This window comes from Schistocerca cancellata, chromosome 6, assembly GCF_023864275.1.
Source record: "Schistocerca cancellata isolate TAMUIC-IGC-003103 chromosome 6, iqSchCanc2.1, whole genome shotgun sequence".
Classification (NCBI taxonomy): Eukaryota; Metazoa; Arthropoda; class Insecta; order Orthoptera; family Acrididae; genus Schistocerca; species Schistocerca cancellata.
In genome coordinates, this window is record NC_064631.1 from 510,766,488 (window position 1) to 510,786,792 (window position 20,305).

The 20,305-nt window shown below is 38.5% G+C and overlaps 1 protein-coding gene across 1 annotated transcript in view; it reads right to left on the bottom strand.

The window, feature by feature from the left end:
* Positions 1-1,544: 1,544 nt before the first annotated feature.
* LOC126190772 (tubulin beta chain-like) overlaps positions 1,545-20,305 on the bottom strand; it is a 59,803-nt gene continuing 41,042 nt past the window's right edge. The window contains exons 6-7 of the mRNA XM_049931304.1: positions 14,024-14,276; positions 1,545-1,913 (exon numbers count right to left, since the gene is read on the bottom strand). Coding sequence (XP_049787261.1) covers positions 1,545-1,913; positions 14,024-14,276 — 622 coding nt within the window. The remainder of the gene's footprint in view (positions 1,914-14,023; positions 14,277-20,305) is intronic.

The window sequence follows — 20,305 nt, forward strand, 5'->3', positions numbered from 1 at the left end:
TGAGTAGATTTTTTGTCTATGCAATTATATTATAACAGCAAAATTTTTGTATTAGCAGTATGTGCTCAGTTGTGTACCAATGTTATGATAGGTATCACTTGACACAACACTATAAAGATCTTTTCTGTAGCATGTGAACTTGTTTGTCAACTAATTAAGTATGATTGCCTCTAATATGTCATCTGTCAGTTGTGATTTCATGACAACAGTGATGTGTTCGGCTGCATGGCCCCTCCCGCCGGAGGTTCGAGTCCTTCCTCGGGCATGGGTGTATGTGTTGTTCTTAGCATAAGTTTGAACTAACTTGTGCTAAGAACACACACATTCTTGCCTGAGGAAGGCCTCGAACCTCTGCCGGGAGGGGCCACACAGCCAAACACATCACAGTTGTCATGAAATCACAACTGACAGATGGCATATTATAGGCATTTATACTTTAATTAGTTGACAAACAAGTTCACATGCTACAGAAAAGTTTAAGTAATGTTTAAGTCTAGGGACCGAAGGCCGCAGAAGTTTGGTTCCTTAGGAACTCACACACATCTGAACATTTGATGTGTTTGGCAGACATTCTGATGATAGGCTATGCCTGAAATGCATAAATAAGTTTTAACAAGTGTACAACTGTTATTAACAGCCAAAGCTGTGATAAGAACATGCTCAGTATTACTATTTTGTTTTGTGCTGCAGTGTTCTGTGGTCATGGAAAAGGGGGGGGGGGGGGGGGGGGAGAGATATTCTGGTGCTGAATGGAAAGGATAAATGGAGCTATCAGTATTACTCTCCTTTGTGGAAATGAACTGTGAGGACAAAAACTTTGGATTGCTGAAAACAATGAAAAATGATTTATTGACAAAATATAGGTAAAAACAAATTAAAAATCAAACTCTCTCATGCCAATACTTAGAATAGAAATAAGCCATTAAGTCTCTGTTGATCCATTGTGGATGTGTGTGACTGTGGCTGTTCAAATAATTAACATTTAATTTGCCAAACAGCCGTGCAATTTGAGCAGTTATTTTATTTTATTTTCACTACCAGTTTTGGCAATTCAGTTTGCCATCATCAGGCCACATATGCACCTCTCAGAAATTGTTATAGGCATACTGAGGCCAGATGTTTTTGGATGTTGTGAATTTCCAGTTGGAGTCAAGTTATTAAAGGAAGCACTTGAGAACTCACAAAATCCAGAAGGCCCCAGTATGCCTATATCAATGATTTTTGGAGGAATGCCTATGGGGCCTGACGATGACATATTGAATTGCTGAATCTGGTAGTAAAAGTAAAATAACTGTTCAATTTGTTGTTTGGGGAATTCATTGTTAAATACACCATTAATGGTCCAGGAAGATAGTTTGCATAATCAAGCTGTACTTTTCTGCCATAAACACATAAAATAAATGAATTGCTATGGCAAAAAGACTGTTGAGTATTTATTTATTCAGATCTTCAACAACAAGTTAACAGGTTTTAATTTGATTGAGCAACACTAAAAACTGTGAATTAATGGACATACATGAATAACTGTCATGAAAATTTGGAAATTATGCTTCTTCTCCTTCTCCTTCTTCCTCTTCATCAAATTCTCCCTCTTCTTCAGCTGTTGCTTCCTGGTATTGTTGATATTCACTAATTAAGTCATTCATGTTTGACTCAGCCTCTGTAAACTCCATCTCATCCATACCTTCACCAGTGTACCAATGAAGGAAAGCCTTGCGTTTGAACATTGTTGAAAACTGCTCACCTAAGCGTTTAAAGAGTTCTTGAATAGCTGTGGAATTCCCAATAAATGTTGCTGACATTTTAAGGCCACGAGGCGGTATGTCACACACTGCAGTCTTAACATTGTTTGGAATCCACTCAGCAAAATAACTGCTGTTCTTATTCTGGACGTTCAGCATCTGTTCATCTACCTGTAAATCCCATCACATACATTATTTGTTTTTTAGTCAGATACAATATTAGTACACACACACACAACAATTATGTCAAACATTAAGAACAGAGGATTTATATTATTTGCAGAATGATTTTTCAGACATTCAAGCTATCACCTGTTGCTAATATATATTGATAAACATGTATGAGGAATTGATCTACAGGAAATAAAACATTCAAAACTTTTGGAATCTAAAGACCCATTATGCATACTGTGGGATATAATACGTCCTAGAATCAACTAATATTTTCACACTGCTATTTTGCTGAAAGTCTCCAAACAACTCAATGATGACATTTTGTGTGATCTGAGGGTATACAGCTACTTCTAGTGGTATAAATGCTGCTGATTACAACAACAGACCGCTTTTTCTATCTGCATGACTAGTGGAAAGATTTGACTGACTCTAATTGGAACATGATTGTAGAGGCCTGCGAGTTTTAATATCCTTTAGACAGATTTACTGGGAGTTATTTATGCTCAGATCCATTATTAATTATGTATACTTAGACCTTTCCAAAGCTTTTGATTGTGCTTGCCATAGAACTCTAGAGGAACTGCACAGCTATGGCATTAGAGGAAAAGCTGCAGATATTATAAAAACCTTTGCTGGAAATGAACACCAATACACTGAAATAAAAAATAAATCTGGAAACACAAAGAAAAATGTCTAGTTTGACTTTCTGCAGGTAAAATATGGAGTAGCTCAGGCTCAGTACTAGGACGTTTCCATTTTACCTTCTACCTATATAAATGATGTTTCCATTTGCAGTAAATTAAAAAGTGATTGTGTATGCTGATACAACGTTAATAGTATGCAGCAACTCAGTAAATAATCTGGTAAAGAGAACCAATGAGAACGTACAAAAGGCAGAAAGGTATTCTGATGATCAACAGGGAGAAAATGACGTACAAAATTTTAAACAAACAGAACGAACAGGTCAGAAGATTTTATTCTGAGCATTGGGAATGCAGGTGTTGGAGAAGTGGATTGTAATAGGTTTCTGGGACTAGAAGAGGACAAATTTCAGACATGGGGAAACAACACTCATAAGATATGTTCAAAAATAAGTGCAAATATAATCTTAATGAGGAAAAGCCCTATACAGCTGACACACAAACCTTGCTTAAAGAGCTTCCAATGCTTTCTACGAGATCGTTCATATCCAATGCAAACAGTTAACAGTTCTGTTGCACTTCTTTTGGGTAATCCAGATATTATATTTACATCTCTAGATTTTGTTCCATTAAGGGTGACATCTGCAAGGAAGTCTTGAATCTAGTTGCAAATCTGGTCCAATACTCAGTAAGCTCATATTTTTTCATTAAATGGCAGCACCAACCTGAGCACCATTGTCTGCAGTGCTATGGATCTCGTGGAGGAACAGATTGAGCTGAGTTTTGCAAGATTTCTGTTTGCAGAATACTTGTTGATTTTCTTAGAGGAGATTTTTGTTCTCCAAAAATGTCATAAATCTTGAGCATAAAACATGTTCCATAATTCTACAACAGATTGATGTTAACAATGTAGGCCTTTAATTATGTGCATCTGTCCTTCAATCCTTCTTGAAAACAAGAATGACCTGCACTTTTTTCCAAGGCACCTTTCTTTGCTCCAGTGATCCACAGTAAACTGCTACTAGAAGGGGAGCAAATTCTTTCATATATTTTTTGCAGAATCTTACAGGTATCTCATATGGTCCCAATGCCTTGCCACTACTAAGCAATTGAGTTGCTTTGCTGTTCTGCAATCAGTTATCTCAATATCTGCCATTTTGGCATTCACACAATGATTGAAAGGAAGGACCTTGTTACAATTTTTCACAGTGACACAATTTCAAAAGACTGAATTGAGTATTTTGGCCTTCTCTCTGCTATCTTCCATTTCTGTGCCTGTGTGGTCACTGAGTGAATGAATAGAGGATTTTGGACCACATACTGATTTTGCATAAGATCAAAACCTCTGAAGGTATTTACTCAGATTGGTTGACAAAATTTTACTTTCAAAGTCTGTGATGAAGCTCTCTTTCTTCACACAGCAGTTTTCCAACACAGCTATTAAACTGCAGTGGGTCTTTCATATCTTAAGACCTTGCCTGGAACATACTGGTCAAAGGATTATTCAACAATGCTTTCAAATGTTTTTCATTTCTGCTTCACATCTTTGACCTTACTACTGAATATCTGATATTGACTACTCAGATACTCTGAAATTTGTATCCCATCACTCTTGCTAAGCAAAAATACCTTTCTTAACATTCCTTGCAAAACTAGTAGTCGTGGTTGCTAACACAGCTTTATGATCACTGATACCTTCCTCTATGTTAATTGATTTAATGTGGTCAGGTCTGTTTGTTGCTAGGGGATCTATTACATTAACTTCACGAGTTGGTTTTCTAAATATCTGCTTGAAGTAACTTTCGAACAATGCATTCAGAATAATATGACATGAATCCCTGTCTCTGGCACCAATTTTGATGGCATGGCTCTCCCAGTCTAAACCTAGCAAGTTGAAGCCACCCCTACTACAATGACAAGCTCAGGAAAATTATTAACAATATTCTGCAAATTCTCTCTGAAGCACTAAACCACTTGAACTATCAGATTTTTCTTTCTTTCTTTTGTGTCAGAATGTTTAAAAGCTTTGATACATTACAGTTCTGCTGATAATGTTGCTGAACTCTGGGAACACATTTATAAAGCATTTTAAATGGCACACTCCCTACAGTGTAGCAACAGATTGAAATTTGAGCTTTCCTCTGTCAGCGTGATAATGTTTCTCTCTCCAGTGCAAGACTGGCAGTCTGACTAAAGAGGCCAGAACAGTGGCCAGACACACAGTCATGTGCGCCTGAGGCAGGTCTGCTGGTGTGAATATGTGTGAGATTTCCATTTTTCTGAAGAAAGGTTGCCCAAAACCTAAGTGTGTAAAAGTCTTTTTGTTATTCCTGTCTGTAACTCAATGCTCTAATCTTTACAGTGAGTAGCAGTCTAAGTTTTTCATAACTGTTGATATACCAACCTGGATTTTCCATTGTTTAAAAAGCAGTAACCTTATTTATGAGGATGTGTACACTGTACATACTGAACCCCTATTCTGTTCAAGTTGAATTTGTCTTCAAATATCTTGTCAGTTGCAAAGCAGACTTACAAAATCAGTGATCAGGTCATAAATTTCCAATCACACAAGGTGTACTCCAGGGCTCAGTTCTAGGTCCTTTCCTTCTCCTTCTGTTCACAAATAATGTAGAACCAACTCTCAACTCCCAGTTTGTAAGCTATGCAGATGATTTCTACTGTTATTTGTTGGCAAACAAAACAGTGAGTTTACATTGGCTGCAACTGAGTGACTAGATCAAATAATTACTGAGTTCTGCAATCAAGGTTTGATGGTTAATATCAGTAAATCTCAGTTATTGCCATATAAATTTGTAAATTCACGCCAAACGTCTGTCAATAACATGCATGGAGCTAAAACAACAGACACCGATAAAGGTAGATTTCTAGGTATACAGGTTGATGCGAAATTCGTGCACTTGGGTTTCACAGCATGACTCCTCACATGCCAGCGATAAAAAAAATGTCTGTCACAAAATTTCGTCTGGCGAGTACATCTGGCAGAAAAAGGACGTTAAAGAGTGGTAATCGGGGAATACTGTAACCACATGTATGGTAACTCCCTCTGTCAGCACACATTGTCTGTGTTTTATAGTTGGTTGAGTGGATAGATTTTTTAGTTAAAAAAGCACGCAGGGGGTCGATGGTTCGATCCTGGATTGGGAAATATGTTTTTTATTTGGTAAATGTAGTCCGGGTGGTATGGTACCAGGCATCTGAATCGTCAAGATCGATGGCAGTGGGTCCTCTGGAAAACATGTGAAACATTGGTAAGCTTTGAAAGAAGCCCTTTCGACATCATGGGCATGAATTTATTCCCACCACTTCATCTGCTAGATGCGAAACCTATTTGCTTTGTACCCTCCTCCAATGGTTCCATAGATTAGTACCAGCTATTATTCTTGCCTCGTTTGTTAGGGCCTTCGTTACCAGCAGGACTAGCAATGTGCTTTGCAAATAATGTCCAGACTCGGTTACTATTTGTATGTATCACCATGGTCCTACTAATTATGCATTTCAAACACTGAATCTGGTAACTGCATGCTGTTTAGTACATATCTCAATGCATTATTATTATTCAAATGGTTCAAATGGCTCTAAGCACTATGGGACTTAACATCTGAGGTCATCAGTCCCCTAAAATTAGAACTACTTAAACCTAACTAACCTATGGACACCACACACATCCTTGCCCGAGGCAGGATTTGAATCTGCGACTGTAGCAGCAGTGTGGTTCCAGACTGAAGTGCCTAGAACTGCTTGGCCATTGCGACCTGCCAGTATTATTATTGTCATTATTATTATTATTATTATTATTATTATTATTATTCTATTGCTAGGATTGTGAAAACATCACATCTATTACCATTAGGGAAACAGTGTAATTCGAAACCGAACATTTCACAATTAGTGGTGTCGAGATGAATCATGCAGAACAATATCTGTCAGAGGGGTAATGTGTGTTAGCTGGAACAGTGTGCAGGACCGATGGTGTGTTTATACTGTATGCACTGTCCACCAGACATTCATGACAGACTCCAATGTACATGCGTACATGTATCGAATTTTCTCATTGTAAACCTCTAAACCAATGTGGCAGACATGGCATACACAAATGATGAATATGTGGATATGCTTCTGGTCCTTGGTGCATCTGAAAACTGGGCTGTTGTTTCCACTTGTGAATATGCTGCTAGATATCCTTGTTGACTCAATCCAGATAAAAATGTGTTTCATCGTCTGGAGCTGCACCTTCGGGTGTCAGGTTCTCTCCTTCCACCGTCACGTGGCAGAGGTCATCCATGGGCTTGCCATACTCCAGCTACTGAGGAAGCTTTTCTGGAGGTCATACACAAATAACCTCAGCAAAGTACACGTAAAGTAGCAAGGCAGCTGCGAGTCTCACAAGGTTGTTAGCGTGGTGCACAAGTATGGTTGCACCCTTATCATTATGCTGTCATGCAACACATGCTTCTTGAAGATTACCATCAGCAGATGCGATTCTGTGAATGGTTCCAATGACAGGAAGGCAACAATGACTTCGTGAACACCATAATATCAACGTATGAAACAGCATTCGCTCGTGAAGATGTCTTCAATATGCACAATGCCCACCATTGGTGAGGATAACCCACACGTCACCCGCAACCATGGATATCAAGTTCGCTTTGGTATCAATGTCTGGGCCAGAATGTTGGGCGACAAGTGTTTGGGCCCCTACATGTTGCCTGACTGGTTGACTGCATGGAGGTATCATGCATTCCTCTCAAACTATCTGCCTGATATGCTGGAAGATGTTCCACTACATGTTTGGCAGAGGATATGGTTCCAACATGATGGTGCACCTCCACACTCTGGAATTAATGTGTGACAGTATTTGGACAGAACATTCCCAGGGTAATGGCTTAAATGAGGAGGTCCAGTTGTATGAGCACTGTGGTCACCTGATCTGAATCCCCTGGATTTTTTCCTGTGGGGATACCTAAAGGAGCATGTGTACTCTACCCTTTCGACGAATGTGGAAGAACTGGTAGTGCATTTGTATGCTACTCTTGTTACTGTTGACACAGCTTTGCTGCGAAGGGTCCAGAGCTGTATGATCCAAAGGGTTGCACAACGTTTAGACATGTAGCGAGGTCACTTTGAGCATCTGTTGTTCTGATGACAACATATTCTGTTGTGAAGGTCATGTGGTCATTAACCCACTAGCGCTGAAATTAATTTTTTTGTGATTTTAAAAAAAATTTGCGTTATTATGTCTGTAAAAGGCATAAATTACACAACAGAGTTGTTTCGGCAAAAGTCATTACTGCCATTAGTGAGATATTTGATGTTGCCATATGGCAACGCTAGGTGCTTTTACTACCTAAATTTATATGGATTACAACTTCAACTAAAATAAGTTGGTTATTGAAATTTCTTATTACATATACAAGTTTTGTGCAAATTTATTATTCAGTCTTCATCATACATCTGATACTTTATAACACAGTACAATTCATAATCAAAAGTCAAATCTTGAACTCAGCATTATTTTACATGAAATGGAATAAAACAGTCAATCCACAATCCCACATTACACTTTGAACACATTGTTCTCACAATAGATTTACAGTCCTTGTGTGCACATCTTTTCTTCTTCTTTCCTTCTGTGTGCTGGATGAGGTGGTCAGTCTTATCAAACCTAATTGAATCTGATTTGCAGCTGTCACAACATGCCCTTGATGTAGATAGTCTCCTGGCTCCTTTTGGTAAAGCTTGGTGTCTTTGCAAGTACACTGTTGCTACTTTTCTCTTGAAATAAATCTGAGAAATAGTTTGGTTTCTTGTTTTATTATACAAAATCCAACTGTTTTGTATGGCGACATCTAAAATCCATGTAAAGAGACACCAGTAGCATTTCTTGCTTCTTATTGCAATGTGACAGCATGCTAGATTCTGATCCATCTGATCAATACCTCCCATATATGTATTATATTTGGCTAGCAGGTTTGGTCTGGGAATCATTACATTTCGCTTTTTTAGTTGCGAGAATCTCTTGACTTGGCCAACTTCTTGTGCACCACATGAAGAAGAGATCATTGTGACAAGTAAGTTGTCCAGCCACCACACATACAACAATCCATCATTCTTCTCTATTCGGATCTGGGGGCTCAACAAACACATCACCTTCAATATCGTCATTTATAAATCTCCAGCATCTCAGCAAGCGAGAAACCTCTTCTGAAACAAGAAAGAGGAAATTCATCCTTTTACTGAGTACAAACGCCTAGCGTTGCCATATGGCAACACCGATGTTCAAACGGCCTAAATGAACGTAATTTATTTCACAGCAAGCAGTAACCTCCAAAGAATATATATTTGAGTATTTAAAGCACAACCATACTAAAAAACCAAATTATATATCGTAAGTTACTGTGTAAAACATACTTACACGAACTTATACTCCATTTTTCTTCGTCATTCAGCAAACGACTTCCAACACTGCTTACGCTGCAGAATTTAAATGTATTGTTAAAACCATTGCATTGTAGTGATCTTTACAGTCTTGCGGAATGGAATTCAGTGATACCAACACTCTCGCTTCATTCATGTCGTGGAATCAACGATTTTAAAAAAGTGTTACAAACGTTGCCATATGGCAATGCACGGCGCTAATGGGTTAATATGGACACTATTATTGTCACCGGTTGGAAATGTGTGATATCTGAGCATTCATATTAGATGTAGTATAAATGATAGGTAGATGTTGTGTTATTGTACTGTGCTATCATCTTTAGCATCTCCAAATCGATATTGTTTTTGTAGTTAGTCTGTCCTATGACAGGTCATTTGTTTTAACTGTCTATTTCTTATTTGTCTAACCATGTATTTGTTATATTCAGCGTTACAAAATGTTGTGAATTTAGGATACATGTAATCTAAGAAATACCGTATATTACAGAATGAAATTAGCAAATAAAAAAAAAGGGCGCCCTAAGCCAGGATCGAATCCTCCACCCCCTGCATGCTAACTCAAAATGCTATTGACTGTACCGACTGTGCTACTCCAGCAACATCTGCTGACAGCAGTAGTTACCATACATGTGATTACAGTGTTGCCAGACTGCCACTCTTTAATATCCTTTTTCTGCCGGATGTACTCGCTGGACGAAATTTTGTGACAGACATTTTTTTATAGCTGGCATGTGAGGAATCATACTGTGAAGCCTGAGTGTACAAATTTCGCTTCACCCTGTATACCTAGATGAAAACCGTATCAGTTTTACATGTAATAAAATCAGTAGTTCACAACATCTAATTAGACAGTTGTCAGAAGTAGTCTCTGATCAGACATTAAAAACACTTTATTATGGGGCAGTATTTGTACCAATTAATTATTAGATAGAGATATGAGGCTGTGCTGATAGCATGCATATGAAAAGAAGCAGGAAAGAGCAACCAGATTTATCTGTGGACTGGGATATAGAGACTGCCACGGGGCAATCTCGGTACATCATAGATACCTCACAGTTTACTCATTGAATCTAAACAAATTAATATTACCTTTTTTTGTGACACACAAAACAATGAAGTCCTCCAATATGCATGTCTACAATACGAGAAAGAAAGATTGCTGTACATGGTATGCTACATATATACAAGAAACTGCCATGTTCTATAAGGTGTCACAAAGGGAATACACTCAACTTCAAACTGAAAAAAAAATCGCTTTTTAATAAGTGCTTATACTCTTTGAATGGATATTAATATCAACCTAAAGTGGTTTTTTTTTTCTCTGTAAAATCATAATATCTGTAAAAATTATGATCTAATACCCAATTTTGTGTCTCCCACAAGTCCAACGCCTTGTCCAAGTTGTGAGAGATGGGCAACTGCATGAAGTAGGGGATTGCCTGTAGGAGCGAGGTACAGTGGAGACTGCGTATGCCCCAGGACTGCTACCTTGGCTGTGAAGGTCCTACAGGAACCCTGGAAAGTGATGGCTAATGAGGGTCTGGTGAAGCTACGATAGGCCCAGCAAGCCAGTAGTGGATTATGAGTTCTGCTTTCAAAAATAGAACGGGCCTCAGAAAGGACGGATTTAATCGACGACAAACTGGCTACAAACAAGACTAAGATTGCAACATTAAATATACATACATTGACTGAAAAGGTGGAAGAGATGATAAACATGATGGAAAGAAGGAATTTAGACCTATTGGGGTTAGCTAAAACAAGATGTAAAGGAGAAGGAAGGAGAGAATTGAGGAAAGGCTACCGACTGTACTGGAGTGGAAATGAGGAGAGAAGGAGAAATGAAGTTGGAATAGTAGTAAGAGATGAATTAAAAGAAGAAATGAAGAGAATAAGTGATAGGATGATGAAGACCAAAATATCAATCAAGGAGATGACCATAGAGGTAATACAAGTGTTGGCGCCACAGGTGGGTTGCACTTCTGAGGGGAAGCAAGAGTTTGAAGAGGAAATGCAGAAGCAGATGGGAAGGAAGATGATGATAGTAATGGGAGATTTAAACACACACGTTGGAAGAGAAAGACAAGGCTGTGGAAGTGTGCTTGGACCAGAGGGTTGGGGCTACCGAAATGAGGAAGGTGAAAGACTATTGGAGTTCTGTCAAAGGAATGGCTTGCTGGTTGGGAACTCTTGGTTCAGGAGAAGACAGAGCCACAAGATTACCTGGTACAGTCAAGACTTAAACAGAAAGTCAGTAGTTGACTACTTCCTGTACAACAGTGAGATGAATAGGAACATCATTGACATTAAGGTAATACCATCAGAGGCCTTGGATAGAGACCACCGTTTGCTGGTAATGAACCTGAGAGGGACTAAGGATAATAAAGGGACAGAAAATCAGGAAAGACATATGAGGGTATGGAAGTTGAAGGAGGAAGAAAGCAAGCTACATACCTACAAATAGTAAAGAAAAGCATTCCAAAGTATGAACCAAAAATGATAGAAGAGGAATGGGGTGATTTCAAGGGAACATTAGTAAGTTCAACAGAAGCAATATGTGGGAGGACAAGCAACAAAAAGAGATGGAAAGAAACACCCTGATGGAATGATAAAACAAAGGATATAGTACAGAAGAAGAATAGAGCCTTTATGGTATGGTTCTGGAAGAGAACGGCAGAGACAAGAGAAGAATATTAGGCAAGCAAGAAAGAAGCAAAAAGAGTGGTGGTGGAGGAAAGAAGAAAGTGGATGGAACAGTAGATCATAATGATGGAGGAGGAAGTGAAGGTTCAATAAAAGTGTTATATGGGATGATTAAAAGTAAGAGGAAGAACTGTACGACAGATTATGCTCAAATGGTGAACAAAAGTGGACAAGATGTAGAGAATAAGGAGGAACTCAAGAATATGTGGAAGGAGTATTTCGAAGAGCTCCTGAACCCAAAATAGAGACCTGGATGAGGAGGAACAAGCTGAGGAGAAAATAGAGGAGGAACAGCAAATTGAAAAATACCTTACATGGGGAGAAGTGGAAGAGGCATTTGGCAAGATGAAGGGAGAAAAGTCACCAGCTCTGGATGAGCTAAGTGTAGAGATGGTAAGAGCAGCAGGAGAGGTGGGGATACAATGACTATATCGAATAATGAAAATTGCGTGGAGACAGAAGCTGATCCCAGAAGACTGGAAGAAGGGAATAATTGTCCTGATCTTTATGAAGGGAAGTAGAAAAGAGTGCAAGAAATATCGGGGGATAACATTGATGAGACATTGTGCAAAGATTTTTGAGAAAATTTTTGGAAGCACGAATTCAGGCAAAATTAGAAGGAAGAATGAGAGAAGAGTAACTTGGCTTCAGAACAGGGAGGTCCATGGTGGATCTAATTTTTGCTGTAAGACAACTGCAGGAACAGCACTATATGGAATAGATCTACTAATGACCTTCCTGGACAATGAAAAGTGTATGATTGTGTATGTAGAAGCAAAGTGTGGAAGCTTTGGAGAACAGGGGAGTAGCAAAACATTATTTGGAGGATAAGGGAAATGTGCCATGGAAGTGTGAGCTGTGTGAAAGCAGGAGGAGAGAGATCAGCTTCGACTGAACAGAAGAATGGCTTGAGACAGGGAAGTGCACTTTCACCATTACTCTTCATCGTAGTGATGGATGATATAATGAGTACAGTAGCACAAGTAATTGGTGAAAGGAATATGAAAGCTATGGTGCCTGCAGATGATCTGATGATGTGGGGGAATAAGGAGAAGAAATTACAAGAGCAGTTAGACATATGGGAATGAACAGTACAAGAATATGGGATGAAATTTAGTATAAATAAGAGTGAGATGATTATCACAACAAGAAAGGAGGAGAGAGGAACAATGGGAATAACAATTGGTGGGGAACGATTGAGGAGTAGAGAGTTTCAAGTACCTAGAAAGCCTGATACAAGAAGATGGAAAAAACGACAGAGAAATAAATGAGCAGGGGAGAAAAGAAGAAGCATTTTGGAAGAGTGTCAGAAGCCTGATATGGAGCAAGGATGTACCCCAAATCAGTAAAAAGGCTATATACCAGTCATAATATGTCCCAATCCAGACATATGCATCAGAAACCTTGGTTATGAAATGAAGAGAGAAAAGCAAAGTACAAGCTAGTGAGATGAAATTCTTGAGAAACTGTACTGGAGTGACAAGGATAGACAGGTTAAGAAATGATAGGATCGGAGAGTAATGAATGTGGAACCATTATAGGAGAGGACAGGGAAATCAAGGCTGAAATGGTATGGACACGTTAAAAGAATGGATGAGGATACCCAGGAGGATACAAGAGATGAAACTGGAAGGAAAGGGACCAAGAGGAAGACCAAGAGACAGATGGCTGAATGGAGAAGAAGAATGCATCCAGAAGAAAGCAGAAGACTGGACCAATGTGAAGATGGAGAGATGGTGGCAAGACAGAAGACGATGGAGACAGGCCTGGCCAGAGGCTGGAAACTGTCCAAGATGATGATGATGATGACCCAATTTTGTGTCCTTATTAAGTATTCTATTATTTGTATTGTGTATATGTAATCGCTTAGACAAATATAAACTGTATTATTTGCAAAAGTTGTCAGTTGGTGGTTCCATGCAAAAAATGCTACAAATAAAATAAATTAGTCAATAACTCAAATCTGTGAAAGACAGAAACTGCACCATTATGAAAATTACAAACTCAACTCAGTTTATCTAATTTTCACAGCATTTTTAAGCTGCAAAATGCAGTACAGTAAATACTATCTTTTCTATAGTACTCCATATTAAAAATCTGAAAGTTAACAAAAAACGTGCTGTTAATCTTGGAATAAGCAGATAGCATTCCACAAGTGACAGATACCTTGCTGTTGACCAACTGTTACAGAAAAATACTACACACACACACACACACACACACACACACACACACGCACACACACACACACAAACACACACATGTTGCAGTAAGACTGAGTTATTTCTTTAAACAAATAAACTTCACCTCTTTCATAGACATACGCCCTCTGAAGATGGCTGCCACAGTGAGATATCGGCCATGTCTGGGGTCACAAGCTGTCATCATATTTTTTGCATCAAACATCTGCTGTGTGAGTTCCGGTACAGTTAAAGCTCTGTACTGCTGAGACCCACGTGATGTCAAAGGAGCAAATCCGGGCATGAAAAAATGTAAGCGAGGAAATGGTACCATATTTACTGCAAGCTTGCGAAGATCAGCATTTAACTGACCTGGGAACCTGGAATTTCAGAATACAAAAACTTACATTTGTTATTTTAAAGATAAGTTTTATTCTGACAAATATAAAAAAACTATATTACATTATAAGATAGTAAATGAAACAGAAGTTATTCAAAGCATGTTATCTCTATGCAGTTGTTTGACCTCTATTCTTTTATTTGTTTTGTAAACATTCTCCCTTGTAGACTGTGTTTTGCAGTGTCCCACTAAGGAACTGAGGTCTGCCACCTGCTAACTACGACTGAGCCTAAACCATTTCCCCCTCCCTCTGGAACATCTATGTTTCTCTGTTTTGTGAAGTGCACAGTTTTATATTTTTGGGCATTTAAACCAAGCTTCCAATCTTCATAGCACTTCAAATTCTTATCAAGATGTGGCTGAGCATTGGTTGAGATTTTCTTCAGACAGTTCTTCATTATAGATAATTTTATCACATGCAAAAAGTCTGGGAATGCTAGTAATATCATCTGCCACATTCCTAACATACAGCATGGACAGCAAAGATCCCAAAAAACTTCCCTGGAGCACACCTGAAGATACTTCATCTGTCAATTACTCCCCATCCAAAATAACATGCGGCATCCTGATTAGAAATAAATCCTCAATCCAGTCATCAATGTCGTTTGATTTCTTGTGTGATCTTACTTTTGTTAATAAGCATTAGTGTGGATCTGTGTAACAAGATTTTTCAGAAGTCAGAAATATGCCATCTACTTTACTGACTTGGTCCATAAAGTATGTCATGTGAGACAAGAGGAAGTTGGCTTTTACATGAGATACCTCATTACATTTGAGATCGGTAAATGTTCTAAGATTCTACAACAGACGTATATCAATAATATTGCACTGTAGTTTTGTGAACAACTTCGGTAAACTGTCTTGTAGATCTTTGTTTTCTTCCAACCACTGGGTGCAGGGCTCTGTGATGTAATTATGGTTGAATTATCTTGATGAAAAAATTTGAGAAATCAGAGCTAATACAGAGGCCTACCTACAATCATTCTTCCCATGCACCATTTGCAATTGAAACAGTTAAGAGGGGATCAGATAATGGTACCAGAAGTACCCTCTGCACACAGTGTCAGTTGGCTTGTGGAGTACTGATGTGGTTGTAGGTAAAAGAAGTGCTAAAATAACTCCAAATTCTGTATAGAATCTAACAAGTATTCCAGAGTTCTAGAACCTTGCTCATTTTTAATTTATCAGAGCCAATGACCATAATATCTATATCATTCTTCTTTGCAATGGTGTGAAATCTACATCACTCAACTTTGCAATGGTGCAGGAACTGATCTGAGAGTACTCTTACATTCTGCTTCGTAAAGAAACATTTGAAGATGAAGTTTGGCATTTGTGCTTTTGATTTGCTACCCTCAGTTCCTGTGCTATACACATGGTTCTCAACACCCTTTAATGTTACAAACAGCTTTTACATATGATCAGAACTTCTTTAGTTTCAGTATGGATATTTTGATTAGAATTTGTTACAGTAGTCATTGAAGGCTTCATGCATAACCCTCTTTGCAACCAAATGCATTTCCTTCAGTATCTGCTTATCTGTTGTCATGTTTTACAACCAAGGCGCAGTACTCAGTGCTTCTTTAGAAATTTCTATACTGTGACAGTATGGCATCATATAAGGTTCCACCCATTATGACCGTTAGACTATTCAGTTCTTGGTTAACTATTCATCTAAACTTGAGCCACCATTCCTGTACATTCTCCTGCCCTGAACCAAACACTTGAAGTTTCTTCTTGAGACCTGATTCTACTTTCTGTTTATCTAGTTTACAGAACAGATAAATGTTTCTCCCTGTTTTACTTGCTCATACTTTGGGAATCATTGTTGCTTCATCTACATTATAGTCATTGATACTAGTTTCAGTGTGGACATCCTCAAAAAAGTCAGATCTTTTTTTACATTATATCTGTGGGCATTCCAGCTGTGAATGGTTGCATGGAGAGGCAGAACTCCAATAAATGCAATTAACACACACTATATTACTAAACAGGATGTACAATCAAATGTGCTTGCATGACACAGTTCTTCATAACAAGCTGAACTAATTAAAGATATTCTTCCTGTTGCAGGCTAAACTTGCTGCTGCAGAGTCTTGTAATGTAATAGTTTACACCATCAATTGTATGGTCCCTGCAGAGTACCCCCAGCTCCCTTACCCTCCAGAGTGCAGAGCACTGTCAGGAGGTGGTCACCAAAGGTACCTGTGGTTGCCGTGGCTGGCTGAGTTCACAACAAGACCGGACAGTTTCTTGGTGAGAAGAAAACAAGTTGCGCTAGTGTCCCTTTTCCCTTCTTAGTACAGGTGATAATGACTAAGGCAGGATAGGCATCATTGAACTATGGAGATGAGTGCATGGCTGTGTATCAGGAGGAAAGGAGTTTGGAAGTAACGTGATCATTAGTGGTTGATAGTGCCAACTGTCAAGACTTGAAGCCCATGAGAAAGACTGGCTGTGGAGTGTAGAAAAAAAACACACTGTACACATCTTATGAGTGCCAGCAGCTGTGCCTCGCAGGGAGCAAGTAACTATTTCAGGCAAGTTTAATAATTCTTAGCTGCATGTTTAAATGCATGCAAGCTCTTGACAGCACACAATAAATTTAAGACCTTTAGTGGGTACCTTTTCAGTGACATATTGATTTCCCATGGGTCCTGCATGGAGCTGAGTGTTTACGAAATATGGCAGGCAAGATGACTGTGTGATGTCATAAATTCTTTGCACAGCCCTTATTTCTTGTAGGCCCCATCAAAACTTTCTTCCTGAGAAATAATGGTGGCATGGTGATGTGAAGTGATGGCCCATGTGGATGCCTCCATTTGAAATGCATTGCAGAATGTTTGGACATGATGTCCAATGTGAATTGGCCTTAATACATTAAACTGCAAATGAATGCTCAATAAATGAACAATGCAATGTATTACACATTTTAACAGTAAAAGAAAAATCGGTTAGCTAGAATAAATTTTGCAGGAATGAATGATGAATGAAATAAAAGTTAACTATCTTAATCACTTTTGCTGTTGGCTGAGGTTTTGCTGCTGCTGTTGCAATCCTCTACCTGGATCTGCAATATTTTTATTGCTATGTCAAGACAGTGAGCTCTTTCAATGCAACTGTTTTCAGGTTTGTGTGCATGACTCACTGAACTCTCCAGACACTTTGGAGAAACCGGAGCACAGTGATAACAACTGTAAAGTATCATTTACCTTAAAATTCATGTTTTCCTTTGCTATCTTCTTCTTAACAAATGCCCTTATAGCTTCAGTGTTGATGAAATCGCAGTTTGCCACAGGCAATCACACAGCTTTAATTTCCTTGTTGACTGAGTACAATACACTCTGCAAAAGGTATTCTTGTGACCTAAAGGGCAGTTGCACATGTTCCAGTAGAACAGTTTCTGTCAGTTCCTCAAACAATGTGGCATTAGATGGAAGCACTGCATTACTGCTTTCCATCCATTCATTAATAGCATCCTGTCTCTGATTCATAGGTGGATTTCATGATACTGTTATTAGATTTGTCATTGTGTGATACAGAGCTTGATCTAAAACCATCACAAATCTGTTTGGTAATTTTAAGAGAATGCTTCTAATCCATTCTTTGTAGTGTCTGGCTTTCATCTCAGAATGACTATGTGCACCTCTTTCTTCCCCGATAAAACATAAGCCAGCATTAAGCATGAACCCATCTTCTTTCCCAGTGTGGCACATAAACTAATCAGTTGTTGGATGACTGAGGTCTTGTCTAATGATGACAGAAAAACTGTGATCATGCATAGTAGCGTTTTTCTAAAGCTTTTGATTACACCTGGGAGTGGGTCTGGTGGTCGACATATACCCACCATTGATACTGAGTCTCACCTAAACAATCTTGGATGCAGCTTCAATTTCTGTCTCGATGGATTTGACTTACTTACATACTGTGAAGAACACAACCACCTCAGTTTCCCATTATCCTTTCGATATACTGTATACTTTGAATTACCTTATGTGCCATATGTGTATTTGTTCATTGACTTGAACTGTGGTTGGTCTTTGGAAACAGTTGAAACAGAGCCTAACAAGAAGTTTGCGAGTCTGTTTAGTCTTCATCAAATACTTCTTCTCAAGTGCATCATACATATGATGAGTAACAATAATAGTAGAAGAAAAAGATGAAGAAAATGAAATCCAACAATAATCAAGGCTAGAAAATTACTCTACTTGCACGAACTTTTATATAGGTCTGCTTAAATGGAAGATGGAGTTTGGCAATGACCTGAACCATTTCTTGTTTGTCATGTACTGGTAATATAACAGTGTCGCTGAATCTCATGATTTCAATTTCTAGAAGCTTCATAACTGAATTAAAAGCCAAAAGCTCAACAGACAATTTCATTAATGTCTGCATGGGTTCGCAAGCCGAAGATGTATTTCTGACACTGGGGCTAAAATGGTCCCTAGACTGTCAACAACATCGGGCAGCAATATCATGCAATATATTGACGGCTTGCTACAAATAGCAAATCTATATTGCGGAACATTAGTGTCAGATTATGGAGGCACAAATATGGCAGCTTCGGACCCCAGCTGTTACGTGGCTCTTGGTCTGGTTTTGCAATCATGTAATGTAAAGAGGAAGTGTAGATGTGTGGGATTGGTACAATACGAGGTGAAGATTGATGTAAATCTACTAAGTGACTCGAGGATCACTGAGCCAAATGATTATTGGAACTTTGAGGTTCGGTTCTCGCTAATTTGCTTTGTACTTTTGGAAATGCTTGCACATATAGTTCTGATTATACCTGAGTGATATTTATTTATTTAGATGCAGTTTTAAAAACAAGAATTAACACATTTTTATGTAAACAGAACTAAAAAAGTTCATGGCATCGAAGTAACATACCATTGGCTCCAGTGGCTCGTCAGTACCAGCTCTGCTTTTCGACACACAAGTACTTCTTTTAAGTTCTTTCTCATAATGTGTCCACAATGATTTTAGATTCTTAGCTAAACGAAGCTTACCTCCTTCTGAGTAGATTTATTTCCACAACTGATCATATTGCTTTGTTTTATTTTAGTAATTACTATAATCATTTCATTTAACACTAGAACGGCGGAGTTTCTGACAATCCTAAAACGGCAGAAAGGATCATTTTGATCCCACATAAAATATTTTCATATTTGAACTAAACAAGCACTTTGTTTTAGTGTTTGTTAATCCATATCTTTTTTGTAGTAATCACAATTATAATAATTAATAATTACTTAATTTTCAACAACATAATACCTTACAAATTTATTGTTGCTTATGCCAACAAGTTTCCTATACTGTTGATTTTCATCTATCGACTATTTGTGTGTGTAATCTCCTAGACATATTTAGTATATGTCATTCATATTACTCTCATATGTGTCCTACACATGGCTTTTTATTATTTTTCACTCATGTCACTGGAATCTGCAAGATGCACATAGTACAGATGAGGTTTTACCTGGTCTTGTTGCCTTTGTGGGGATTCATTTGGCACTTTCTCCTCTTTTCTAGCTGATTTCAGTCCCGTATCCTCTTGCTTTGCTTGATGTTCTTGCCCTTTTGTTCATTGGCCAGTGGAAGTATGAACTTCTTTCTTTTCATTTTCTTGTTCATTACGATGTTGTAGATGATCCATGCATTTATTGTTGCCATGTCCGAGATGTTGTAGAAGACATGCAATGGCCATTTCCTGCATACAACCTTTGTAGTATATTTATGAGTCATGTCATCAACCATGTCAATCCCATATTTTGTTGCATTGTAGAATGTTATGGTTTCAGGTTTATTCTTTGGTTTTTTGCTTATTGCTACTCTAGCAGGCAATGTACTCAGAAGAACAACATTTTTATTCTTCTTTCCTTGGTATACAGTCATGGTGCAATCCATGTTGCCACTATGGTGCAGAACGGTGGTCAGCGGGAGGTGGCAGGGGGGGGGGGGGGGGGGAGCTATGGAAGCTATAGCCCCCCCCCCCCCAATGAAGATCAT